Source organism: Rhizophagus irregularis, chromosome 1, assembly GCF_026210795.1.
Source record: "Rhizophagus irregularis chromosome 1, complete sequence".
NCBI lineage: Eukaryota > Fungi > Glomeromycota > Glomeromycetes > Glomerales > Glomeraceae > Rhizophagus > Rhizophagus irregularis.
This window is the reverse complement of record NC_089429.1, coordinates 136,969-161,181: the sequence shown is the minus strand read 5'-3', so window position 1 is coordinate 161,181 and position 24,213 is coordinate 136,969. Positions and strand designations below refer to the sequence as shown.

Here is a 24,213-nt window from a genome sequence, read left to right as displayed (position 1 = left end):
GTATTTAATATGTAATAATTTGTAAATTTACAAAGTTTTTAAAATTTTTTTAAAGAAAAATTTTTTATATACGTATATATAATTTATTTACACAAGTATCATTATACAAAATAAAGATCTCACTTGATTTAAAGATTATCACTGTTATACAAATACATATCTGCCTTACCGAAAAATTACCAACAAGCTATACAAAATCAAATATATGACTTATTGGAAAATTATATAATAAGTTTATACAAAACTGGATCCCAGTATTATATGTATTGTTCAAGGTCCTGGTTCGGGATTTCAATCTAAAGAAAAAGAAGACAAAAAATGATATATAAAATAAAATACATGGTTAGAATTACCATTAATTTTAGCCAAAATTTTAACTAAAAGAGTAAGCAAAAATTTTGAATAATAATTTTGGTCAAAACTTAAAGATTTGTCTAATTTCAGCCTAAATTATATGTATTTTTTTTACATAAAAAATCCAAAAATAGAGGGAAGATTATGTTAAATGAAAAATTGAATTGGTGTGGCCTTAGTACTAAATATAATACATATTTATAGATAGGGCATAGAATTAAATTTATGAATTCCAGTTTAAATTCAGATTTTCCAAATTCTTGAATGGAATTTTCATAATCAAATAAGTGATTTACTAAGTTTGATAAAAAAACTGAATTTAAATTTGAATTATACAATCGAATTGCATATTGTAACCAATTGTAAAATCTGAATCAAAATTCAAATTTCTAAAATAATCTTGATTTATCATTAAAATTTAGTTTGAATATTTAAACCAAATATCTTTTACCTGTATATTTATTATGTAATTTGAATACATAATTTGTACTATAAGTCTACTACAGTCAAACTTGATATAGCGAACCCTTAATATAGTGAATTTTTCAGATAACTATAATAAATTTCCCCTAGGATTCATTATAACAAGGGTTAACTGTACTTAAACATTTACATGGTTAATTTTCTGCTGACTTCTCATAATACTTTTATAATATGTTCAGGTAAAATTTAAATACAAGTTAAGTTATAAATTAATTGGAAATAATTAATTAATATCATTTAAAAATATAAATATTTAATAATATAACTAAGTAAATTATTAAACAGAACCCGGACATTACATATACAACTCAGTGGCAACTTTTTTGCAAATTGACCTAAATTTCACAAAAAAAAATCAGTTTTTTGCAATTATCTCAGCATCCAGTAGTCCAATTTGTACAAATTTTTTTTTGTTTTGTAGCTTTCATCGAGCTCTACAAAATAAAAAAAATCCATATGAATCAGATCACTGGATACTGAGATAATCGCAAAAAACAGAAAATAAAAAAAGAGCAAATTGGGTTTTTTTTTGGCAAAAAGTCAGTTGTGAGTTCTATAAGAAATGTCCAGGATCCTTATTAAACTAACTACAAATCAAATATTTAATTTAATTTATTATTTGATTTAAAATTCAGATTGGTTAAATAATCCAGTTAAATTTTTTGATTTAAATTGAGATCTGGTTTTCAAATTCAAATCTAATTTATAAATCAAATTTCAAACCAAATACAGTTAACTCTCTTTATAGTCACACATTTGGAACAGTCCATATTTGGTGATTATGAGCAAACAGTCTTATGACATTATCTTTTATTTAATTTTAAATGAAAAGTACAATAATCAAATCGAACAATATTACAAAATATATAAAAATAAACATAAAAAATAAAAAGAATTAGCTTCACGATTCATACAAGTAAAGAAATCAAAACAAAATAAATTAAGTAAAGAAAAACTAAACTATTATAGAATATGCATACCCTAACTTTACCGAAGGCCAGTATGAGTCAACTATCCAGCATACCCTAAGATCTAATCCGTTACCAAAAAGAAGTCCTAAGTAGAGGCTGAACTGTTAAGCGGCGCCAAAAATCCAAATGCGAGATCCAAGATCCACCACGAATTATAGAAGAGGAAACCCAAGAAACTCAGGAATCCAAAGAAACTGTCGCCAAGGAAAGTGTCGAAGAATCAAGAGGAATATTGAAGGAAAAACGAAAAATAGAAGAAGGCCTAAGAGCTGACAATTTCATCTTTTTAGCGATGCTGAAACTCGATTCCCAATGATGAAAGAAAATGGAATGGCACAACCAGATTTGAACATAAAGGTCAAAATGAAAGTCATGTAAAGGTGTATCTAAAATAGATCATATAGTGGATGATGAGAAATAATTTCCAAGAAATCCTGTAAGGGACATCAGTATAAGTCTACGTGCAAGTCTCAGGCAGGAGGACGAAGGTGGGTCACAAACCCAACAATCAATAGCCGTAAATTCAGCAGTAAAAGAATCTGGCAAAGGTTTTAAAGATGTTGCAGAAATGAATTTATCAAGATAATTGGATTGAAGAGCCAATAAGAGTGTTTTGAAAGTAGTGAAAAGGCTAAATTCAGGTAAAATATAAGGGCATGTCCACAAGTGGTCTAAAGTCTCAGGAGACGAGTTGCATTGAGGACAAAGCCAGCTCAGGTCATAGAGATGAGATTTTCGTCTCTGAAGAGTTGTAAGCGTCAGAAGCATATCTAATACGGAAAGCACAAAATTCAGAATGACCATTCTGACGGGAGAAAAATTGTGTTTTGTTGTTAAGACAAAATTTGGTGCAAGCCCAGTCAATATCAAAAATAGAGGAATTAGAATTAAATCTTGGCAATACAGCAAGAGTTAAGAGACTCTTAGCGTCAAAAATATCTCTAATAAACTTCTGGATATTCATATCTACAGATAAAAAATTAAATTGTAAGTCACAAGGAGCTAGCAATTTGGACAACGATCGAGAAAAAAGATGCGAGTCTGTATGAGCAGCTTTAGCTAATGCATCCACATAATTATTCAAAAGGTTGTCAGCGTAAGCAAGAACCTTGATCAAGGTAACATCCAGATTCTTTTGTGACATAATAGTTCGTATGAAAGATCACAACAAGTGGTTAGATTCTTTGAGCATTCTAGGAAGAAAGGGAGTATTCACATACGAAGTCCATAAGGAAAGTAATTGGGCACAATCAGTAGCGACAGTAATCTTGGAATTCCGAGGAAGGGAGTCCAGTCCATGCAATAAAGCAAAAACTTCTGAACGTAAAGTAGAAGGAAAAATAGAAGGAATTATATTATAAGAAGATTCAAGAATAAATCCATCAGAATCTATAGCTGTCCATGCATAAACCATTGAAAATATCGGATGACCAGAAGGAGGAAGGAAAGAACCATCAATATAAAGTGTAGACACTGAAGAAGGAAGTTGGATACCAGAAATCCTAGGCACTTGATTAAACGCGGGAGCTAATCGAACCGGAGCAAAGAGATGAAATAATAAAAGAAATTTGGCAATATCTAACGAGGCAAAAAGTGAAACCGAACGAGTGTCCGCGTGTATATAAGTACAAGGTTTCGTGAGGTAACAGATTAAACTTGATAAATGAACATAAGAAAAACATTCTTCAGAAGGATATTGTTTAATTAGTGTCTTAGAAGTAGAGGATTGCGGGATAACAGAGGCATAACCTTGGCATGCAGTAAATTCAGAAAGTAAGTCATCAACAGATGACGCTATCCAATGTGAAATAAGAGCTTCATTTCGCGAAGCAGGATAAGTAATAATCACACAGCCAACGAGGAAAGAGTTAGTATTGCGATTAAAAGAAATAGCCCATTAAGGGTTAAACAAATAATTTTGACTAATATCTATAAAAGAAATACAGTCAACTCTCTTTATAGTCACACATTTGGGACAGTCCATATTTGGTGATTATGAGCAAACAGTCTTATGACTTTATCTTTTATTATTAATTTTAAACGAAAAGTACAACAAACAAATCGAACAATATTACAAATATCAAATATAGAAAATAACATAAAAAATAAAAAGAACTAGCTTCACGATTCATACAAGTAAAGAAATCTAAACAAAATAAAATTAAGTAAAGAAAAACTAAACTATTACAGAATACGCATACCCCAACTTTACCCGAAGGCCAGTGTGAGTCAACTATCCAGCATGTCCTAAGATCCAATCCGTTACCAAAAAGAAATCCTAAGTAGAGGCTGAACTGTTAAGCGGCGCCAAAAATCCAAATGTGAAATCCAAGATCCCCCACGGATTATAGAAGAGGAAACCCAAGAAACCCAGGAATCCAAGGAAGCTGTCGCCAGGGAAGGTGTCGAAGAGTCAAGAGGAATGTTAGAGGAAGGGTAAAGAATAGAAGAAGGCCCAAGAGCTGATGATTTCATTTTTTTTGTAATGCCTTGGGCTAGTTCCCAATGATGAAAGAAAATGGAACGGCACAACCAGATTTGGACATAAAGGTCAAAATGAAAGTTGTGCAACAGTGTATCTAAGATAGACCATAAGGTAAGTGGAGAAAAATAGGTTCCAAGAAATTCTGTAAGGGATGTCGGTATAAGTCCTCGTACGAGTCTTAGGCAAGAGATTGAAGGAGGGTCACAATTCCAACAATCAAGAGACATAAATTCAGCAGCGAATTAGTCCGGTAAAGGTATTAAAGATGACGCGGAAAAGAACTTGTCAAGATAATTAGTCCGAAGAGCCAATAAAAGTGTTTTAAAAGTATTTAAAGGGCTAAATTCTGGTAAAATATAAGGACAAGTCCACAAGTGGTCTAAGGTCTCAGGAAAGGAGTTACATTGAGGACAAAGCCAACTTGGATCATAAAGATGAGGCTTTCGTCGCTGAAGAGTTGTAAGTGTTGGAAGCATATCTAAAAGTAATTTGATACGGAAACCGCAAAACTCAGAACGGCCATTCCGATGAGAGGCAAACTGCTTATTGTTATTGAGACAAAATTTGGTACAAGCCCAATCAATATCAGAAGTTGAAGAATAGGAATTAAATCTTGGTAATACAGCAAGAGTTAAAAGACTTTTGGCGTCAAAAATATCTCTAATAAATTTCCGGATATTCATATCCACAGGTGAGCTTTGGACTGAATGGATGAAATAACCTCGATAAAATGAATCAAGAATTTTTTTGACTGAAGAGTACTCGGGAGTCCAGGACTCGAGCTTAATTTGAGTCAAAGTGCGGGCTAAAAAACTTATCCATAATTTTACCTAGACCGTTATGGTCATAGTGCCGGCAGGAATTACAAATAGGTTCAGCCGGCACTATAAACCACGTGATCTCGGTTGACTCGAGTCAAGAAATTTCTGACTCGAGTGCGAGTTCAACTCGAGTCAACTCGAGTTACATGAGTGCGAGTCCAAGCTCTATCCACAGGTAAGGAATTAAATTGTAAAATGCAAGGAGCCATCGAATCCAATAGTGGACAAGAAGAAAGCTGTGAGTCAGTATGAGCGGCTTTGGCTAATGCATCCACATGATTATTCAAAGGATCGTCAGCATGAGCAGGGACCTTGATCAAGGTAACATCCAGATTCTTTTGCAACATAATAGTGCGTATGGAGAACCACAAAAGGTGGTTGGATTCTTTAAGCATTCTGGGAATAAAAGGAGCATCCACATATAAAGACCATAAAGAAAGTAATTGAGCACAATCAGTGGCGACAGTTATCTTAGAATTCCGAGGGAGGGAGCCTAATCCATGTAATAAAGCAAAAACTTCTGAACGTAAAGCAGAAGGAAAAATGGAAGAAATAATATTATAGTGAGATTCCAAAACAAATCTATCAGGATCTATAGCAGTCCATGCGTAGGCCATCGAGGATGTCGGATGACTAGGAGGAGAAAGGAAGGAACCATCAATATAAAGTGTAGACACCGAAGAAGGAAGTTGGATATCGGAAGTCCTAGACACTTGATCAGTCATAGGAGGTAGTTGAACCGGAGCAAAAAGCTGGAATAATAAAAGAGATTTGGCATAGCCTAACGAGGCAGAAAGTGAAACTGAGCGAGTATCCGCATGTATATAAGTACGAGGTTTCGTAGGATAACGGATCAAACTTGATAACGGAACGTAAGAAAAACATCCTTCGAAGGGACATCGTTTAATCAAAGTCTTAGAAGTAGAGGATCGCGGAATAGCAGAGGCACAACCTTGGCATGCAGTAAATTCAGAAAGCAAGTCATCAACCGATGACGCGATCCAATGTGAAATAAGAGCTTCATTACGTGGAGTAGGATAGGTAGTGATCACACGGCCAACCAGAAAAGAGTTAGTATTACGATTAAAAGAAATAGCCCATTGAGGGTTAAACCAATAATTTCGACTAACGTCGATAAAAGAAATGGAAGCTACTGTATGAGAAATAGGAATCTTAAATTGTGGTAAAACAAAAAAAGAAGAAGAATTAGAAATAACAATAAGATTAAATAAAAAAGTAAACCAAGCAGGCACAGATCCTTTGTTCGAGACTCGTTTAAGAAAGCGTAAATCTTTCCATGAGAGAAGTCGAGAGCCACACGGAGAAACCAGTTGGGCAAGAAAACGAGTACCAAAATTGTTTCGAACATTTTTCATGGAAGTAAATAAATCTTTTGGTAAAATAGACCGGAGTGGAATCGCCGGACGTAAATCTTTCCTCAGAGGTCGGAACAATAAAGACCACGTGATATTCAATCGAGAAGAGAACAATAAAGAATTGAACAAAGAATGTGTTCGTAAAGAAAAAGTATGAGACCATGGTTCCAAATCAATAGTAGAGGGACAAGCATCACAATCCAAAAATCCTTGGAGATATGTAATCATATAATTAGCAAAAAGCTTATATGAAGGGTGAGAAAAAATTCTTTGCCATGAAGCCACATGAGATGATAGAAATCGACCGAACGCTTGTTGGATAGAGAACGACAACAGTGTGAAAAGCGCAGACAGAGGAGTGACTGAGGCCAAACCAGCCTTCTGACGAATAAGAGAAAGCATTGGAGAAACCATGCGATTAATGGTGGATTCAGCAAATAATGTGGATTGTAGGCGAAATTCTAGCCTCGGAAGTAGGACAACGTTATAAAGGTAAGCTACATGTTGTGCTAAAAGTTTTTTAGAACTGAGTAGAGCGGCCATGTCTTTGATCATGGAGACAGTTTGGTTATGAACGAAACGAGAAGAAGCTGAAAGGTTAAACCAAACACCTAAAAACCGAAAAGATGTAGATAAGGCTAACGCCTTTAAAGTAAGGGTAGGATTTAAAATTAAAGGAGAAAAAGAAAGATCAAACTCTATAGTTTGTGAAAATTGTTCAGAAGAAAGAAGGATATATTTTGCTAAATTTGCTTGAGTATTATTTAAAGTATAAAATTCAGCAGTAATGGAAAGGCGATCTTCAATTCCTCGTTTGGATGAAGCAATTAAAGTAGAATCATCCATAAATGTAATATGTGAAACAGGAAGATTGTGTTGTTCATATTCAATTGGAGAATAATCCAATAATGCAGAAGATTTCAAGATAAAGGGATCACGAGTTTCTCGATTAAGTGTAGTAAGCAAAGGATCCAAGTAAATAACCCATAATAATGGAGAAATGATTTCACCCTGGTCAATACCAATTCTAACTCTGTATCCAGAAGTATCACCATGATGGGTAATAATTTTATTATTACGTCTAGTAAAAAGATTAATGATAAATTTAATCAACAAAGAAGGTATATGTAGACGGATTAGAGCCAATCTAAGCATATTCAAATCAATTGAGTCAAAGGCCTTAGAAATGTCCTGAGAAACAATCCATAATTCTTGGTCATCAGATTTGTCAAAACGGCGTTGATGAATAATGGCATCCAGCATCTTAATAGGAATGTCAGTAGAACCGCCTGGCAATCCAGCAAAGTTACCACCTTGAAGCACTTGATTGTCAGCTAGGATTTTTGAAAGTCGAGTAGTAACGACCTTAACCACACATTTACGTACTGTTTCCAATAAAGTGATAGGTCGCGTATTCTTCAATTGGGCGTCAAATTCAGTAGGCTTTGGTATGGGATAAACAAGCGCTTCACGCCAATCAGCAGGAATATCTCCATGAGTGAGACAAGCGTTGGCTAGTACAAGGGACAAATTAAAAGCTTCTCCAGTTAAATGTTTGAGCATCTCATAAGAGATCTTGGAAGGACCAGAGGCTTTATTGTTAGGCATAGAGTTAATAGTATTTTTCCATTCATCGGTCAGAATAGGAGACATAACCGAAGTATATAAGGACGAATCAAAGTCAGAAAGAGGAGTATATGCTCTTTGCCAACGCGGAGGAAATGATTCAGTAGAAGAATACTGGACCAAAGGAGGAGTAACGACCGATTGGAAGTGTTTAATAGCAGCTTGTTTGATGTCGGAAGGATCAGTAAGTAATGTAGGCTTGGAGTCAATAACAACTAAGACTCGATCAAGAATGATAGAGCGATGTTCCACTGATAGGGCTGAAGAAATAAAAGAGCTTGGAGATGTAGAGAAATGTTCATCTCGAAGAGCAGTAAAATATTCAATAGAATCTACACGATGTTGATGAAATTGCGTGGAGAGATAAGCTGAGACCAGAGCTTTATGTGAACGTAAAAATTTGACAAAAGTGTGAAGCGGTGTTATACTATAGGAAGGTATAGTATAATCTGTCAAAAGAGACTTAAGAAGGATTAATTGAGTAGATAAAGAATTAATCATTTGTGAAATTTGAGCAGGACGACTAGGCCTAGAAGTGGTCAATTTGAATAATAATCTATCCAAAAATTTGTTGATAGCAATAAGCATAGTAAGTTCCGGAGAATATTTATGGTGATGAGTGTTGGATACGTGTTGGAATGGTAGAGAATCAATGGCACCACCAAGAATAGAACGTTTAAGAGCGTGCCAAAGTTTGTCCAATGAAAGAGCTGAAATTGAAGATATTGAAGGATGATGCGTGGTCAAGTATAACTCAAGACGCGAGTTTACTTCATTGGAAAATTTATTCCAAGTGTCATTTTTCAAGTTTTTGTAAAGAAAGATGGTGCGTTGTTCGCTCTTCTGCTTTAATCGAGCTTTGGATAAAATTGCGAAACATGAGCTAAAGTCAAAGGCCGTTATAAGTACACAATGATCAGTAAATTGATTATCATTCAGCTTAGGACAAGTTTCAACTTGAGAGAAAAGACCAGGAGCAGGAAATCCAGGGGATGACCAAATATAATCAAGTCTTGAAGAACCATTCTGATGATAAAAGGTAGGACTAGGACCTGAAATTGAAGAGATATGGGATTGATGATCTGTAAAATATCGAGAAGAAAGTGATCGTAAAATTTTTAAATGATGTTGAGAAAGATGTGAATGTGAAATTTCATCTGCATTAAAATCGCCAAGGATGACTACGTGATAGTTATTGGAGCGGGCTTTATCAAGCCATAAATTAAGTTGAGCAAAAATAGCATCACGTTCTTTATAATGAATAGAATGATAAGGAGGAATATAAACAGAAATAATAGAAATTTTTGTTTGATGAAAAAAAAGATCTAGTTTTAATAAACGACCTTTCCAAGGATCAATCTTCTGAACATGTTTATGTAAAGGGTGGCGAAGTAAAAGACCTACACCATCATGAGGTCGGGAATTAGAAGGGGAAGGAGCCCAATAGGACTTAAAATTATGTTGTGAATGTTCATTTTGATAAATAAATCTAGCACCAGAAGAAGTAAGACGAGTATCATTTAAAGATAAAACGCCAAAAGAAGAATGGAGAAAATAATTTAACAAATGCAATTGTCGAACAGGGGAACATAATCCATTAACATTGATTTGTCCAAAGTTAATAAGAGGGGAAGAAAAAGAAGGAAAAGAGGGAGTATTAGGACTATTATTATTAGGTATCGCACTATTAGGGGGGTGAAATCCCTGTGATGCACCCGATATAAATCGGTGTTCAATCATTGGAAGGGGAAGGTTTTGAAGGAGAGAAGGAGTCCAACTTTTCCATAATCGAACCAAGTTGGGCAGAAAGATTCTTTTGTGTAGTAGTAACATTAAAAATTTCTGATTGCAAACGAGAAGCGTTAGCATCAGGGGTGGTATTAGTAGGTCGGAAGACAGGTAAGGGGACATGTCGTCTTGATAGGATGGAGCTAGGATCCAGGGCTGAGAAGGAAGCATTAGGAGAGACGTCCATAAGAGAAGAAGAGGTATTGGGAGGAAGATTGAATCCAGAATTCGTGTCTTGGGTTGGAGTATCATCCCATCCATGATTATAGGAATGAGTTTCTTGATCGTCATGAGGTGGGTACAAATCTGAGTCACTGGGATTACCGCAATCATAATTCATCATTGATTCAAGCTCAGAAATTCTATAATCATGATTCGTGATGGTATCCTGCATCCAGGAAACAGTTTCGTCAAGAGATTTAAGGGTAGTAGCGATCTCTTTAATCTGCGCCTTTAATTCATCAATAATATGTTGAGGAAGCATAGGGGCAGGATTATCCGATGGAGAAGTAGCACAGGTCGAAATATAATATACCGATCATCAATCGGTCATATAACTGATTGGTACCTGATTGGTAGCTGATCTGTTACTGATTCATTCATTCAGATACCAACCGGTCATCAATCAGGCATTTATTTCAATCGGCTACACATCAGTTGTATGACCGATTGGTGCCGATTGGTGACTGATTGGTGCCAGTTTAACAATCGGTAAACAATCAGCCATCTGTCATCTATATTGGAAGTTGACCGATTGGTTGCCGATTGGATATTGTTGACCATCAGTCATCAATCGGCTATCAGCAGGTCGAATTATTGTCAATCGGGTACCAATCAGGCATATGTCCGATTGATACAGATTACAGCTATTTGCGAAATAACGGACCACTTACAGCTATTTGCGAAAATAATGGACCACCTAATTCATTTTCGACTGCGTATGAAATTTTCATACGCAGTTATACGCATGGTAATATCTGCCCAGACCGTCAAACTCATTTTTTGAGTTTTTCATATGTAATCATCTGCAGTTATATCACAATAATTCTAGCAGTTAACTATGCGTATATGACTGCGTATGAAATATTCATACGCAATCGAAAATCGAATTAGCTGGTCCGTTATTTTGCAAATAGTTGTAATAGATGATTTGTATGTAGCCGATTGATGCTCATTCAATAAATGTGCTTTATGATTTTATCTGATCTAAGACTTATCGAAGAATAAAAATTCGATACTACTGGCCGACTTATTTTAACTGTTACTAGTAAACTGAACAATGATGGAAATCATAATAAAAATGTATGTACCCACATTCTTTTATATTGCATAAGCTAGTAAATGATTTATTCTAAATAATAAACAATTTTGTCACCAATTGTATTAAAAGATTTAATAATTCTTCTAATTACCACTGAAAATTTATCATTTGACTATACATGATGAAATAATGTGTACAAAATAAACAAGGGAATATACAAGGAATGATATTTAATAAAGAAAAAATAGGCAGAAAGTCGAAGATTTTTATAAAAAAGAATATCGTTGGATGATTAAAGAAATAATTGAAAAAAGAAATATTACAATAATATTATTTGAAGGAAGTATTTTTAGAAAAAAAAAAAATTAACTGTATGTACTAATTAATATACATAAAATTCGCAAAAGCAGGGGAGGGGGGATCGGTTATTAGTGAAAAATAGGTAAATAGAATACAAAATATAGGAAATCACCACCATCACAACACCACCACAATCACTACCATCAATCGTCCATTTCAAGATAATCATCGTCAGAAAGTTGGTCAGAAGGTTGGCCAGAAGGTTGGTTGGAAGATTGGCCAGAAGGTTGTTGGTTGGAGGATTGATCGGAAGGTTGTTGGTTGGAGAATTGATCGGAAGGTTGTTGGTTAGAGGATTGGTCGGAAGATTGGTTAGAAGGTTGGTTGGAAGATTGGTTGGAAGGTTGGTCAGTACTTGTTAATAAAACAGTCTCTTCATTTCTTCCTCCTTCTCCAACGTCCAGCATCATATCCATCATTAAAGGACTTTTCACTTTCCGCAAATTTCATCAAGTCATACTGCTGGTCTTGACGCTGGTCCAGCTGCTGGGTGACTGCGATCTTTAACTTTCCTTTATATCCAGAACGAGTCCAATGTGGCGCCAACAAAGGCGCCGCCGGTTCATTATTACAAAAACAATTGCCCATAACTCGCTCACGTAATTTTCTATTATTTGGTTGTTCAGTTCTTAATCGGTCAATATATTCACGCAAAAATAATCGTAACTTAAAAAAATTAAAATAGTTGGTAAAATTAAAAATAGTTAGAAATAGTTAGAAATAGTTAGAAATAGTTAGTAAATAAATTAAAAATAGGTAGAAATAGTTAGTAAAATTAAAAATAGTCAGAAATGGTAAAATTAAAAATAATAAAAGCAGGAAGAAATACTCACTGTGTCAGATCTCCACTTAAGATCTTTGACAATAATATTGCTTCTCCCGTTTTCGCAATCAGTCTCGGATTCCTCGGGTGAATGGTAAGCGTTATTGTCAATTATTAATTGTAAGTCTTCGTCCTTAAATTTCTTGACTAATGAATTTTTCACCATCTGTAAATGTTTTATTAGTCTTCCCCTTTTTAATCTTTTCTGTATTAGATAAGAAGTTAGTATTAAGCAAATATATACACTGTACAAAACTTTATTTACTCACGTCGTGGCGTCTGGAATTGGAATGTTTTCTTTTTTCTTGCAGTTTTTTTCTTGACGATGACCGATTCTTTTTAAGGTGCTCTTCACGTCGATGACGATGAAGGGGAGTGAATTATATCATATAAAATTTCGTTAGAAATAGGAAATATATTATTATTAATATTTTCCATTATACTAGGTATAATATCGTTAATAACGCGATTTCGCTGATTAGTGAATGTTTGACCCAAATCAATCCTTCTCCCTTCTGGTAACGCATCATACTTCCAAATAACTTCCTTCTATATAAAATCAACAATATCAGTTAATAAATATATATAAAATTAATTTGAGATATCCTTATTTACCCTTAAGGCTTCTTTTAGATCTTTTGGCATATCACTCTTCGTCAAATAGAAGGGAGTATTTGAACTATTTGAACTATAGGAGCTGTCCGAATCACTTGAATCGTCTGAACTTGATTGGACTGGGGCTTTTCCCTTTGCTTTATCGCTGATGGCTTTTTCTGGAATTTTTGTCGCCATCGTTAGTATTTTTTTTTTTGACGGCCTTTTTAGTACCCCTGTATTTTTCATTAGTAGCGCTGGTTACAGCGCTTACATCTTCTTTTTCATTAGTGGCGCTGGTTACAGCGCTTTCTTCACCTTTTTCACTAATACCGCTAGTTACAGCGGTGTCGCTTTTTTCCATTTTAATTGTTATATCCTCATCTGACGATATAAGAATTGGTTCTTGCTTGAGAACCAGCCTGTGAAGAACCCCGTGAAGAAACAGCCCGTGAAGAAACAGCCCGTGAAGAAACAGCCCGTGAAGAACCTGGCACCCCGTAGGGTTCATTATTTTGCTGTTCTTGTTGTCCTTGTATAATATTCGCAATTTTTTCAAAAAAATATTTGGCTTGTTGGGTAAAAGCTATTAATTTAGATAATCATTAGTTTTTAGTAATATCCTAATATCTGCTGTCCGCCGATCAACTTACCCAATAGCTCGTCTACTTTCTCTAAATCTTTCTTATTGGACATATTTAATTCAAATTTTTTAAATTTTTTTAAAAAACATAAAAATATCCACAGTATAGAAAGAAATCAGTATTTTTTTTTCAGATCGATTATTTTCATTATTTTTAACAATTTTAACAATTTTCAATTGTTCTAACAATTAACAATTAAATGATTAATAAATTTAATAAATTAAAATCTTGACAATTAATCATTAGACTAATGATGTAATGATGTAATATTATACGCGAAATTTGCAGAAATTAAGCAACACCGGTATATGTCATATGTTATTTAATAAGATATATCATTGACTTACAACTTTTCTATAATTTATTATTTGACTGTAACGATGTAATGATGTAATATGATACGCGAAATTTGCAGAAATTAAGCAACACCGGTATATGTTATATGTTATTTAATAAGATATATCATTGACTTACAAACTTTTCTATTATTTATTATTTGACTTTATTATTTGACAAATATTATATCGAAATAAGACTTACTCGCATATTTCACGTATTTTAATTTTACCGTCTTCATCCTCCTCACCCTCCTCACTTCTGATATTATTTATTTTGACAGAGGATGCTAACATCAGAGCACTGCTAAACGAATTCACTTCTTGATTATTTAATAAAGTTCCCATTTCTGAATTATTAAGTAGGGATAGTTGAGTTTCTAATATATCGATCTTTTGTTGTAGAAAATCATTTGCTTCTTTCTGCATACTCATGATTTCCGTTAACGCACGATTACAGTTTTCTAATTCTACAACCTTTTTCCAAGATTCTATATCCCTGATCGTTGCGTGATTCGACATTATTTGTAAAGAGTCATTTACTCGCGTTAAATTCTCATTCTTTCGTATCAGGTTTTGCCTAATGTATTTAAGGCTACTATGTTTATGCTTTCGGCCCATTATAACCCCTAGGATTAAAATAAAAATCAATTTATAACCTTTGACTATTTACAAAAAAATGAGATAAAAAAAAAAATGCAGATATAAAAACCGAATATTGTGATATTCGTACGAAAGACCAATAACTATAAGAAAAAACTGGTATGAATATACAGTATAAGATAATTGTTAAGAATGTTTATTATTATATTAAAGCGGAATCGGTTTATATAAAAGAAAATCGATAACCGTAAAAAAGAAACTGACTTGAATGTAATCTTTGTTTTCACTGACCTATTAAAATTGAAGGATATGCATTAAATTTTCAAGTAAATTTGTTCCATTTGATCATTATCGGTATACCTGTAATAAAATTTTGAAATTACAATCCACTTTCAAAAAAACTTTCAAACGTAAGAGATGACCGGCAGAAAGCTGATGAACTTATTTATCATGAGTTTTTTATAATCGGCACGATTTTTATTGCTGCTTACAGACTAATTACTCATGCATGATTACCTTATAAGAAAATCAATCAAATAAATTATATTGGAACTTTTTTATTGTAACTTTAATGCTGCAGTGGCGTATTGGTTAGGGAATGTAATACCTGGATTATATTTCTGAGTTCAGTACCTGCTGTATGCATTACTTTCCAGAATATTTGACCATGACCGTGAGTTCTCTGGACCGGTTGGCTTGGATGCCGTGAGTCCTTTGGACCGGCCCAAGTCTTGATATTCTGATCTTTTTTGTATATTAACAACAGTCGAAGGGTTATTTAACTATCATTTTAGTTACTTGAATTGAAATAGTCGTGTAACTAATTAATTACTCAAAATAAAAATATAATACATCGTACACTTCCATTAAATGTTAAAGTAAATCTGCATATTTAAAATTTATATTTTCACCAAACAATAGAATTCTATTATACCAGTAAAAATTCTCACAAATGAAACTGCCTATTTATTGGGATTACAGCATTATATGTGATAGGATTCTTTTTGCCAATTACAAATTCACCAGATACAAAGCGACTATATAGGTAATGAATTGGAATTAAACAATCTCGCTCTATCTCATAAAATTCATTTCGCCAAAGTTCAATATTTGAGCTTTTTTCATCACCATCAATACTTGTATAAAATCGGGTTTTCTGGTTTGGCGCCGGTTTATACCATTTAACAAATACTAATCGATGTGTTTTAAGTTCACCCGAAATTCTCACAGTATGTTCAAAATAATACTGTACCTGACCTGGAAATAAGTCGGTCGTTTCATTGTTTTGGATAAATTTCGCCAAAACATTCGCGTTTTTCAGGTATCGGGGCGCCATTGCCGATCCAAACACTTCTGCTGAGATCCTAACCCGCCCAAATTGATCAACCATATTTGGCACAACTATTGCATCTCTTGAACTGGTTGATGTTGACTCAGCAATTGTTACAAATTGCAAGTCGTAAGCAATATTATAATATTCGGTTAGGATTTGATAAATATCATCAGGCAAGGCAACCCGATTTTTACATGGCGTAAGCATTTCTTCAGGAAATGGTTCGCTACCGACAATCGTTTCATCAACTTCTTGGAAGAATACCTTTCTAAATTGATACAGCTCAGTGTAATTAAAATTATCGTAAGCTGCCAAACTTCCGGAAGTTGATCGTGGTTGAATTAATTTTAAAGCTTCAACAAGCTTAACATTATTTGATTGAACGGATACAAGGTTATCAAGTCTCCAATTCCGCATTATAATTCGTAAAAGTTCGGGTTCAATTTGACGATTACTATTGGGAAAAGAGCCTATTGATATATTATTTAATAAATTATTAGCAAGCTTAAATGATTAAACAGTTCACAAAATACCTACCGAGGATACCGTTCATTCTTTCAAAGGAAAAACACCAGAAAGAATATAATGGACCATAATCCCGGCAACAATCGGCAATATGAAGACACAAATGGAGGTTTGGGGTTATTCTTTCCGGACCATAATTTTCTTCAATTAACGTTGCAACTTTGAGCAAACGTTCGTGAGCTTCGTTCAATATGTCACAGTCAATAATTCGATAAACTAGCAGAGAACAAGCTCTAACGAAATTCCCCAAAATTTGTCGATCTGGTTCAGCGAGCAAATCCCACATCAACGGGATAGCATAAATTAGAACAAACATTTTCCATTGGTCGGCCGTAAATCTGGAAAATCCTTCTCCAGTTGCGATTTTATTTGGAATACGCCCCAAATCCGCGGGTATTTGTATGTATTTTGCTCGCTTTTCCATTTTTTCTAGATCTTGTTTCGTGATCTTGTTGCCATCGATCCATAATTTTTTAATTATCCAATGGGCTATTCTGAGGAACAAACAGTGCATTGGATCTACGACAAGGTACCTTATCGGATTAAAATACGGCAATCGAAGCAGTTCGGACCATCTAACATGGGTTGAACTCACATGACGTTTTCTTTCCTCCTCAGATTTACACAGTCTCCAAAGCTCAGCATTCCGTCGATGTTCATCCAAATCTCTTTCTACAAACCAGTCAACCATATCATCAAAGCCGCCAAAATTTGACTTATTTCCATTTCCATTTGAATTTGCAGTTTTATAACACCTATGGCAGCTCACTGATGCTGATATGTGACCGCAGAGCTTATCGCTGCAGGAATGTCATTCGAACAGCATATTAATGCCAATCGGATATTTTTTTCAGCGGCGGGAATCTCAATCCCATCCCAGAACTCTAATAACTCATCAACAATCGGAGTGAGATAATGGTTAATTTTGTGTAACTTAACCTCGCTTGGTCCTGGTAGTAGACCAAGCGTCAACATATTTTCTTTTTTAAATCTAATTTCACGCGGTAGGTTACAAATAACCCCATAAATAGCCCTACAGCTGTATACAGATGACTCGAAAGGCTGAAACCAATCGAGATTAATCATAATTCCCAAGTGGGAATCTGCGGTCTCTGGTGTAAAAAATGGGACGTCTGAAGTGTCTGGAAAAGTTTTCCAGATTTTACCGTCATAAATATCTGCTAACATACCATTATTTACATCCCGATTGGTCCATTTTCGTAGTTGTTGCTTGAATTCTGGTCTCTGGTACAAATTGTTTATCTGTATTTTCAAATTCGGCAATGGAAATAACAATTTGGGGCGTCTTTTATTTCCATTACCATGCGGTACTTGCACAGTTAATTCCATTCCGCAAAATTTTTCCTTCGGTTTCATTGGAAATTCTATATGCGTACATTTAAATCCTTCATCCGCAACAACATCAGCTATATTATATAATGTATTACAGCTCGGACATACTGCGTAAGTCATAGATTGGTTGTCGATTCGTAATAACTTAGTCGCAGTGTATAAAGAAGACGGGAAATCTTTGAATCTCGTCTGATTAGCATCCATTAATACTTGATGAAAAAACTTTATTAAAGAATCTAGTGCAACATCCGGCAAGCAAAATCTTGCTTGATATTTGAATATCCATGTTAATATCCAAGAATCCGCAATATTAACATTTGTGTCGGGATATGCAAATTCTGAATCATTTTCGGGTGCAGCAAATTGTTCAACAGGATCGTCGTCCAAATCCATATTGTCTTCTGGAGAAATGTCACCTTCATATTCATATTCATTAATCGGTTCATTGCTTTCCTTATTGGTTTCTGGTTCCCGAAACTGGTCTTGTCTACGCCTTTTTTGAGGGACAAAACCGGCAAAATCTGATTCATAATTATTATTAAATGATGTTGACTCTTCTTGTCCGGTCATTTCTTTTGATCTTGATGATCCTTCTACGATCGGACTATGATAGACGGTATGTGCTGGCTTAATCCGATTGTTTCCGGGTAAAAAAGGGACAAATCCGGAAACGCTAGACGCTAAATGACGCTCTAAATCTAGATGTCTTTTTCTGGTTCTTTCATCAACATATTTGCCATTGCATTCCTTGCAATCACATGATACTTTATATCTAAGTTTTGTAGACATGATTATGTTTTAGTAAGATCGAAGCGTTCAATGAAAAATTTGAGAATTTCTACGTATGTATCTTATAGCCTATTTATGAATGTCAAATCGACGAATAAAGAGCTTTTAATATGTACAATTTCATATATTAGTCCGGTCTGAATAGACTATTATTGCTTAATGGCATGTGAAGATAGGAAATTGTACGGGGTATTAATGAAAAATTAATATTAATCGGGTTTTACTATAGCGAAACCAGAAAATTATCACGCGGTCCGTCCGTTTTGGTAATTCGCTCAAATGATTTAGTTGCAAAAATATCAGACTTGACCCTTCTGGTGACATCATCTTGACCCTTATTAAAATATATTATGCGGGTCAGCACCGCGTGGTGGGTTAAGAACGATACCGACATTCGCGAATTAATTATATTGCAGAGCGAAACGTTGTTCTTTTTTACCATATTATAAGTCTTTTTTTTTTTTGGTCTAAAATTTTCAGTTCTTTCAGTCCTTTATAGTAAGTAAAGTTATAAAATCTTGTCGTTGGATTTCTGCAACGACCGAAGTCAAAAGCCTGAAGGCTTCCAAGCCCTCTACCAACAAGGCTTCCTAATAGATAAAAAACCGGACCTTTTTTATCCCAGAGAACCTCGGAGGCTAACCGATACATAACTTTCTCTTTTTTTTTCAACATAACTTTCAATAGAGTTTACAAAATGGGAAACAAAAAGCTTCGTAAGGAAGAGTAAGTAACCCTTCGTGTCAGTTAACTTATCAAAAATTGAGATATATTTATAAATTTATACAAAAAGCAGCCCGGAATCAGAAATCTTATACGAATCTAGTTCGGAATCAGAATCAAAATCGGAATCAGAACTAGGTACATTTAGTATGTCGTATAATTCTGCTTATTGTGTTCTAAACATTCTGATTCACTGCTTAATGGTCAATATACAATTGATAGAATTAAACCCGGAAGGCACTCAAATTCTTGATTCTGATTCTAGGCCAAGAGATGACAAGAAAAGAAAAAGGTCAAAAGAACGACGATACCAACATGTATCTGAAATGCCCAAAGATTTGAGAGAAGCATTAAGGGTAAACAAAACTTTCGCTGTATTTTTTATTTTTTATAAATTTACTGATAATAATATATTTTTAGAGAGATCTATTCTGGAATCAGGCAAGAATGCCTCAGGAAACTCAATTAGATATCGAAAAAACGTTCGAGCTTCAAAAGGATCTTGTAGTTAAAACGATTGTGCCAAATTTAATGAAAACATTGGATCTTGACACCTACACCATAGGGGAAGGTGTCATATACGAGATGATCCATCAGCGGCACCGCCACAAAAGGGACAATCTTCGGGTCAAAAATAAATCAGAAAATGATATAAAGAAAGAAACAGGACGGAAACACCAAAATTCACGATGATCGGAGGTAAATATAAATGTTATATTTTACTAATCATCCTAATCATCATTATTTATTTACGAGTTTTTTATAAAATAGAAAAGAAAAAAAAGATCAAAGACGATCAACAATTTAAAAAAAATTAATGATCCGTTGATTGAAAAGTTCAGTAACGAAGAATTGCGGCCAATAATCACAGAAAACGGCTATCATAGCCCGGAAATTTCAGAAAGCGAGGACGAGCGAAACATAATTGTCGTGCGTAACCTGCGATGACGCTCCAGTACTGTAAGTGAATTTATTGAAATGGGTTACATATAACTGGCATATGCTAATTCATTTTAAAACAAAGCTGCGCAGATTTTTGTACTATGTTGACAGTAATACAACAAAAGGCGATAAAAAGCGTGAACGGGTGTACAAGCCTGGTGAGTACGTTGAAGAAACGGCGCCGAATAGCGCGCCTAGTTGGACGAAATCAGGCTACGATGGGCCATTAAAAAATCCAGTTGCCAAGGCGATTAGTAAATTACAAAATAAATGAAATATGTCAGTAAATTTAATAAATATAAATAAATATATCAGTAAATTTAATAAATATATCAGTAAATTTAATAAATATCAGTAAATTTAATAAATATATCAGTAAATATAATGCTTGAGTCAAACAGATTGAAAAGAAATTAAAGACTGACAATCTTTTTGGTTCAATTTTCACAATACCTAATTTTTTTATTTTATTTCATCAACTGACAATCATACCGATATACAGCTAATCTAGCTGCGGATTACCAGCCAGATTATTTTTGACATTAATTTAGAAATCGACATATATACGCAAAGTTGCTAAATTTTGTAAATTTCACGAGTCGGGCTAACTAATAAATCGGTATCCGTATTTGCAAATATACTGATTGTTATAATACGCAAATAGTCCAATTTGATTAGTGATCTGGATCATCGAAATTTAATCTGATTGGCCAGATCTCTGTTTGATTACAATAAATATGGAAATAAGCACATTTTGTTTACAACAACCTTTTTACCTATTTGCGAATTTTTCTTCTTTTTGCCGTTTGCCTATTTGCGAATTTTTCTTCTTTTGCCGTTTTGCCTATTTGCGAATTTTTCTTATACCATCTTACGAATGCGTTGCCTATTTTTTGTTTATTTTTGCTTATTATATCACCGTTTACTTTCTACGCCCATAATATATGGTGTGAAATTATTGGACTCGTTCACTGACAATGGTTGACATACTGGTATGTCAGTTACTCAGCTGTACGAGTTTATAACAAATTAATAATAATAAGCACTTTCACATTCAACAATCGTGAACGGGAATATTCCAATTTTATTCTGGAGACAGATACGGAAACTGTTATTTATCGCTAACCTTCACTATTTCCTTTTTGTAAAACAGGTTTCATTGAGTTGTGTTTCAAATATCCTCCTGTTTTTATAGGTGCGAGAACATGCCGATTTTTTGATGAATTTAATACTTCTTTGCTCCTCACACTCAATCGAAGTGAAATATAGAACGACAATGCATATTTCTTTCGATTTTCATTTTACTGAGTGTAACTTTAAAAATGGTAAGCGAATATTTGTACTGATCTTCACTTCTAACGAAATAAACTTTATTCGTTTTCAGCGATCAGAAATGAAATGTATATATACCGATTTTGATAAACTTCATTTAGAGGCAAGCCTAACTGATGGGTCTAATGGTATTATGGTAAGTAATAATAGGTATACTTTTTTTTGATATAACATTCTAGTTATGTATTTTTTTTCATGCATATTTTTACATATAGTACGCTGTGGTCTGGAACCACCCGAGATTTTTGACTACCTAGGAATGAAGTTGTAAGGTGCTTGTACCTGATAGGCTAGCCTCCTCTGATCTAGGGTCTCATTAATCGGGAGACGAGGTGGTTCCTAAGTACCTTCCACATCAAGGGCGGACATTTTTTGTAAAATCACACGTTGGGAATACTATCTCGTAACGGATACTTCAAAGACAAAAGGAGCGAAAAGCCTTCAGTTTGTTGTTAGCGGTGAAGATGTAGTGGTCGTGCCATTTAATGGTTGCGTTGATTGATTGATATACTCATATTTTGTAGGATTAGCTAATACATGAGATTTCTCGAAAATCGGAAATGAACACTGCCGATTTTCACCCTACCGACATATATTTTTAAATTCGTTTTCTGCAATCAGAAACGAAGTGTATCTACCGGTGTTGAAAAACTTTAAAGGTGAGTTCATTCCTAGCACAATTCGTTTAGATAATTAACGTGACGGTATCTTTAAATTGTTCCTACTTTCAGCAATCGGCAAACTCATCTCTGATATCAGTAACTATGACCAGTTTTATGGTGGGCTAATGGAGTAAAATAGGTATGCTTTTTTTTTGATATATAACATAGTTATGTGTATTTTTTCATGTATATCAAAAGGAGCGAAAAGCCTTCAGTTTGCTAGCGGTGAAGATGTAATAATGATCGTGCCATTTAATGGTTGCGTTGATTGATTGATTAACGTATGCCTTACTCATATTTTGTAGGATTAGCTAATACATGAGATTTCTCGAAAATCGGAAATGAACACTGCCGATTTTCACCATACCGACATATATTTTTAAATTCATTTTCTTCAATCAGAAGCGAAGTGTAACTACCGGTTTTGACGAACTTTAAAGGTGAGTTCATTCCTAGCACAATTTGTTTAGATAATTAACGTGACGGTATCTTTAAATTGCTCCTACTTTCAGCAATCGGCAAACTCGATTTCTGATATCAGTAACTATGACCAGTTTTATGGTGGGCTAATGGTACAAATAGGTATGCTTTTTTTTTGATATATAACATAGTTATGTGTATTTTTTCATGTATATCAAAGGGAGCGAAAAGTCTACAGTTTGTTAGCGGTGAAGATGTAGTGGTCGTGCCATTTGATGGTTGCGTTGATTGATTGATTAACGTACACCTTACTACTCATATTTTGTAAGATTAGCTAATACGTGAGATTTCTTGAAAAATCAAAAACACTGCCGATTCTCACCCTACCGACATATTTTCTGCGATCAATAGCGAATTGTGTATTTACCGATTTTGACGAACTTTATTAAAGGTGAGTTCATTCTTAGCACAATTCGTTTGAGATATTTAACGTGTCAATAATTAACGTTTCGGTCAGATCTAAATTGCTCCTACTTTCAGCAATTGGATAACTCGATTTCTGACGAAATGTAGAAGTACTGTGCCGAGGAGCGAAAATTAATTATTGCATTTGTCAGCGGTTCTTTATTAAATAGTTGCTCATGTTGATTGATCGATTAATGTACGCCCTTATTCATATTCTAATTCGCAAGATTTCTCAAAAAATCAGAAATGAACCGTATTTTATTTCATTTTTAGAAACGAATTTGTATATCTATCGATTTTGACGAATTTCATTCATTCGATGATTAACATGATGGTCTTTAAGCTGTTCCTACTTTCAGTAATCGGAAAACTCGATTTCTGACGGACATTCGTTAGGAGTTTGGTAAGCAAGATTTCATCACCATTTATTTCTAATAACTTGTTTGTTCGTTTAATGTATAACATTTATTAATTCTTTATTTTTAAATTCGTTCCTGTTAGCAATCAGAACAATCAGAAACAAAAACGTACCGATTTTCGCTTAATCATATTACTTTTATTATGATTGTATACATTGATATAAGTTCCCATTTGAAATAAATTATATTTACAACTATGATTGTACAATCAAATTTTTGAATATATTGTAAATTGTAATTAATAAAGCGCATGTAGGCTGGAATTAAAACCATTGTTTTTAATAATTTGTAATTAATAATGCGTAAATAAATATATAATAAATAAAATAGGTGCATCATAAACATTTTATAAAACCAATTTTACCAATCGGCTATTACAAATCAGCTATTAATCAGTCATCAATACATTATCAATCGGTCATTAATACGCTACCAATCGGTCATTAATCAGATACTGCCCGATTGCTGTCGGATTAAGCAAATCCAATAAGTCATCAATCGGTTATCAATTGACCATTAATTGACCATCGTTCGGCCATCAATTGACTCTCAATTTGTCACCAATCGGGCAGCCCGGATGATAGCCGGTTGTTGTCGGATTTTGGCGGAAATCAACTATCAATCGGGCAGCCCGATTGGTATCAAATTGAGAAAATCAGTTACCAACCAGGCATCAATCGGATACCCGATTAATGCCTGGTTGGTGACTGATTTGGCATCTTTCGA

The 24,213-nt window shown here is 34.2% G+C and overlaps 6 protein-coding genes across 6 annotated transcripts; 1 reads left to right on the top strand and 5 right to left on the bottom strand.

Annotated features, from left to right (window-relative positions):
- Positions 1-11,668: 11,668 nt before the first annotated feature.
- Positions 11,669-11,941, bottom strand: OCT59_000024 (uncharacterized protein; the record flags this gene model as incomplete). Its single annotated transcript, XM_066138544.1, has 1 exon — positions 11,669-11,941. The coding sequence occupies one exon, from the start codon at positions 11,939-11,941 to the stop codon at positions 11,669-11,671; it is 273 nt and encodes a 90-aa protein (XP_065988028.1).
- Positions 11,942-12,699: 758 nt separating this feature from the next.
- Positions 12,700-13,140, bottom strand: OCT59_000023 (uncharacterized protein; the record flags this gene model as incomplete). The annotated part of the gene is made up of 2 exons (XM_066138543.1): positions 12,700-12,897; positions 12,964-13,140. The coding sequence occupies 2 exons, from the start codon at positions 13,138-13,140 to the stop codon at positions 12,700-12,702; spliced, it is 375 nt and encodes a 124-aa protein (XP_065988027.1).
- A 182-nt stretch (positions 13,141-13,322) lies between these two features.
- OCT59_000022 (uncharacterized protein) lies at positions 13,323-13,638 on the bottom strand (the record flags this gene model as incomplete). Its single annotated transcript, XM_066138542.1, has 2 exons — positions 13,323-13,528; positions 13,596-13,638. 2 exons carry the CDS (start codon positions 13,636-13,638, stop codon positions 13,323-13,325), a joined length of 249 nt encoding a protein of 82 aa, XP_065988026.1.
- A 484-nt stretch (positions 13,639-14,122) lies between these two features.
- On the bottom strand, positions 14,123-14,443 carry OCT59_000021 (uncharacterized protein; the record flags this gene model as incomplete). Its single annotated transcript, XM_066138541.1, has 1 exon — positions 14,123-14,443. The coding sequence occupies one exon, from the start codon at positions 14,441-14,443 to the stop codon at positions 14,123-14,125; it is 321 nt and encodes a 106-aa protein (XP_065988025.1).
- A 3,519-nt stretch (positions 14,444-17,962) lies between these two features.
- Positions 17,963-18,524, bottom strand: OCT59_000020 (uncharacterized protein; the record flags this gene model as incomplete). Its single annotated transcript, XM_066138540.1, has 2 exons — positions 17,963-17,971; positions 18,051-18,524. The coding sequence occupies 2 exons, from the start codon at positions 18,522-18,524 to the stop codon at positions 17,963-17,965; spliced, it is 483 nt and encodes a 160-aa protein (XP_065988024.1).
- Positions 18,525-19,221: 697 nt separating this feature from the next.
- Positions 19,222-19,940, top strand: OCT59_000019 (uncharacterized protein; the record flags this gene model as incomplete). The annotated part of the gene is made up of 3 exons (XM_066138539.1): positions 19,222-19,250; positions 19,318-19,603; positions 19,668-19,940. 3 exons carry the CDS (start codon positions 19,222-19,224, stop codon positions 19,938-19,940), a joined length of 588 nt encoding a protein of 195 aa, XP_065988023.1.
- Positions 19,941-24,213: the final 4,273 nt, after the last annotated feature.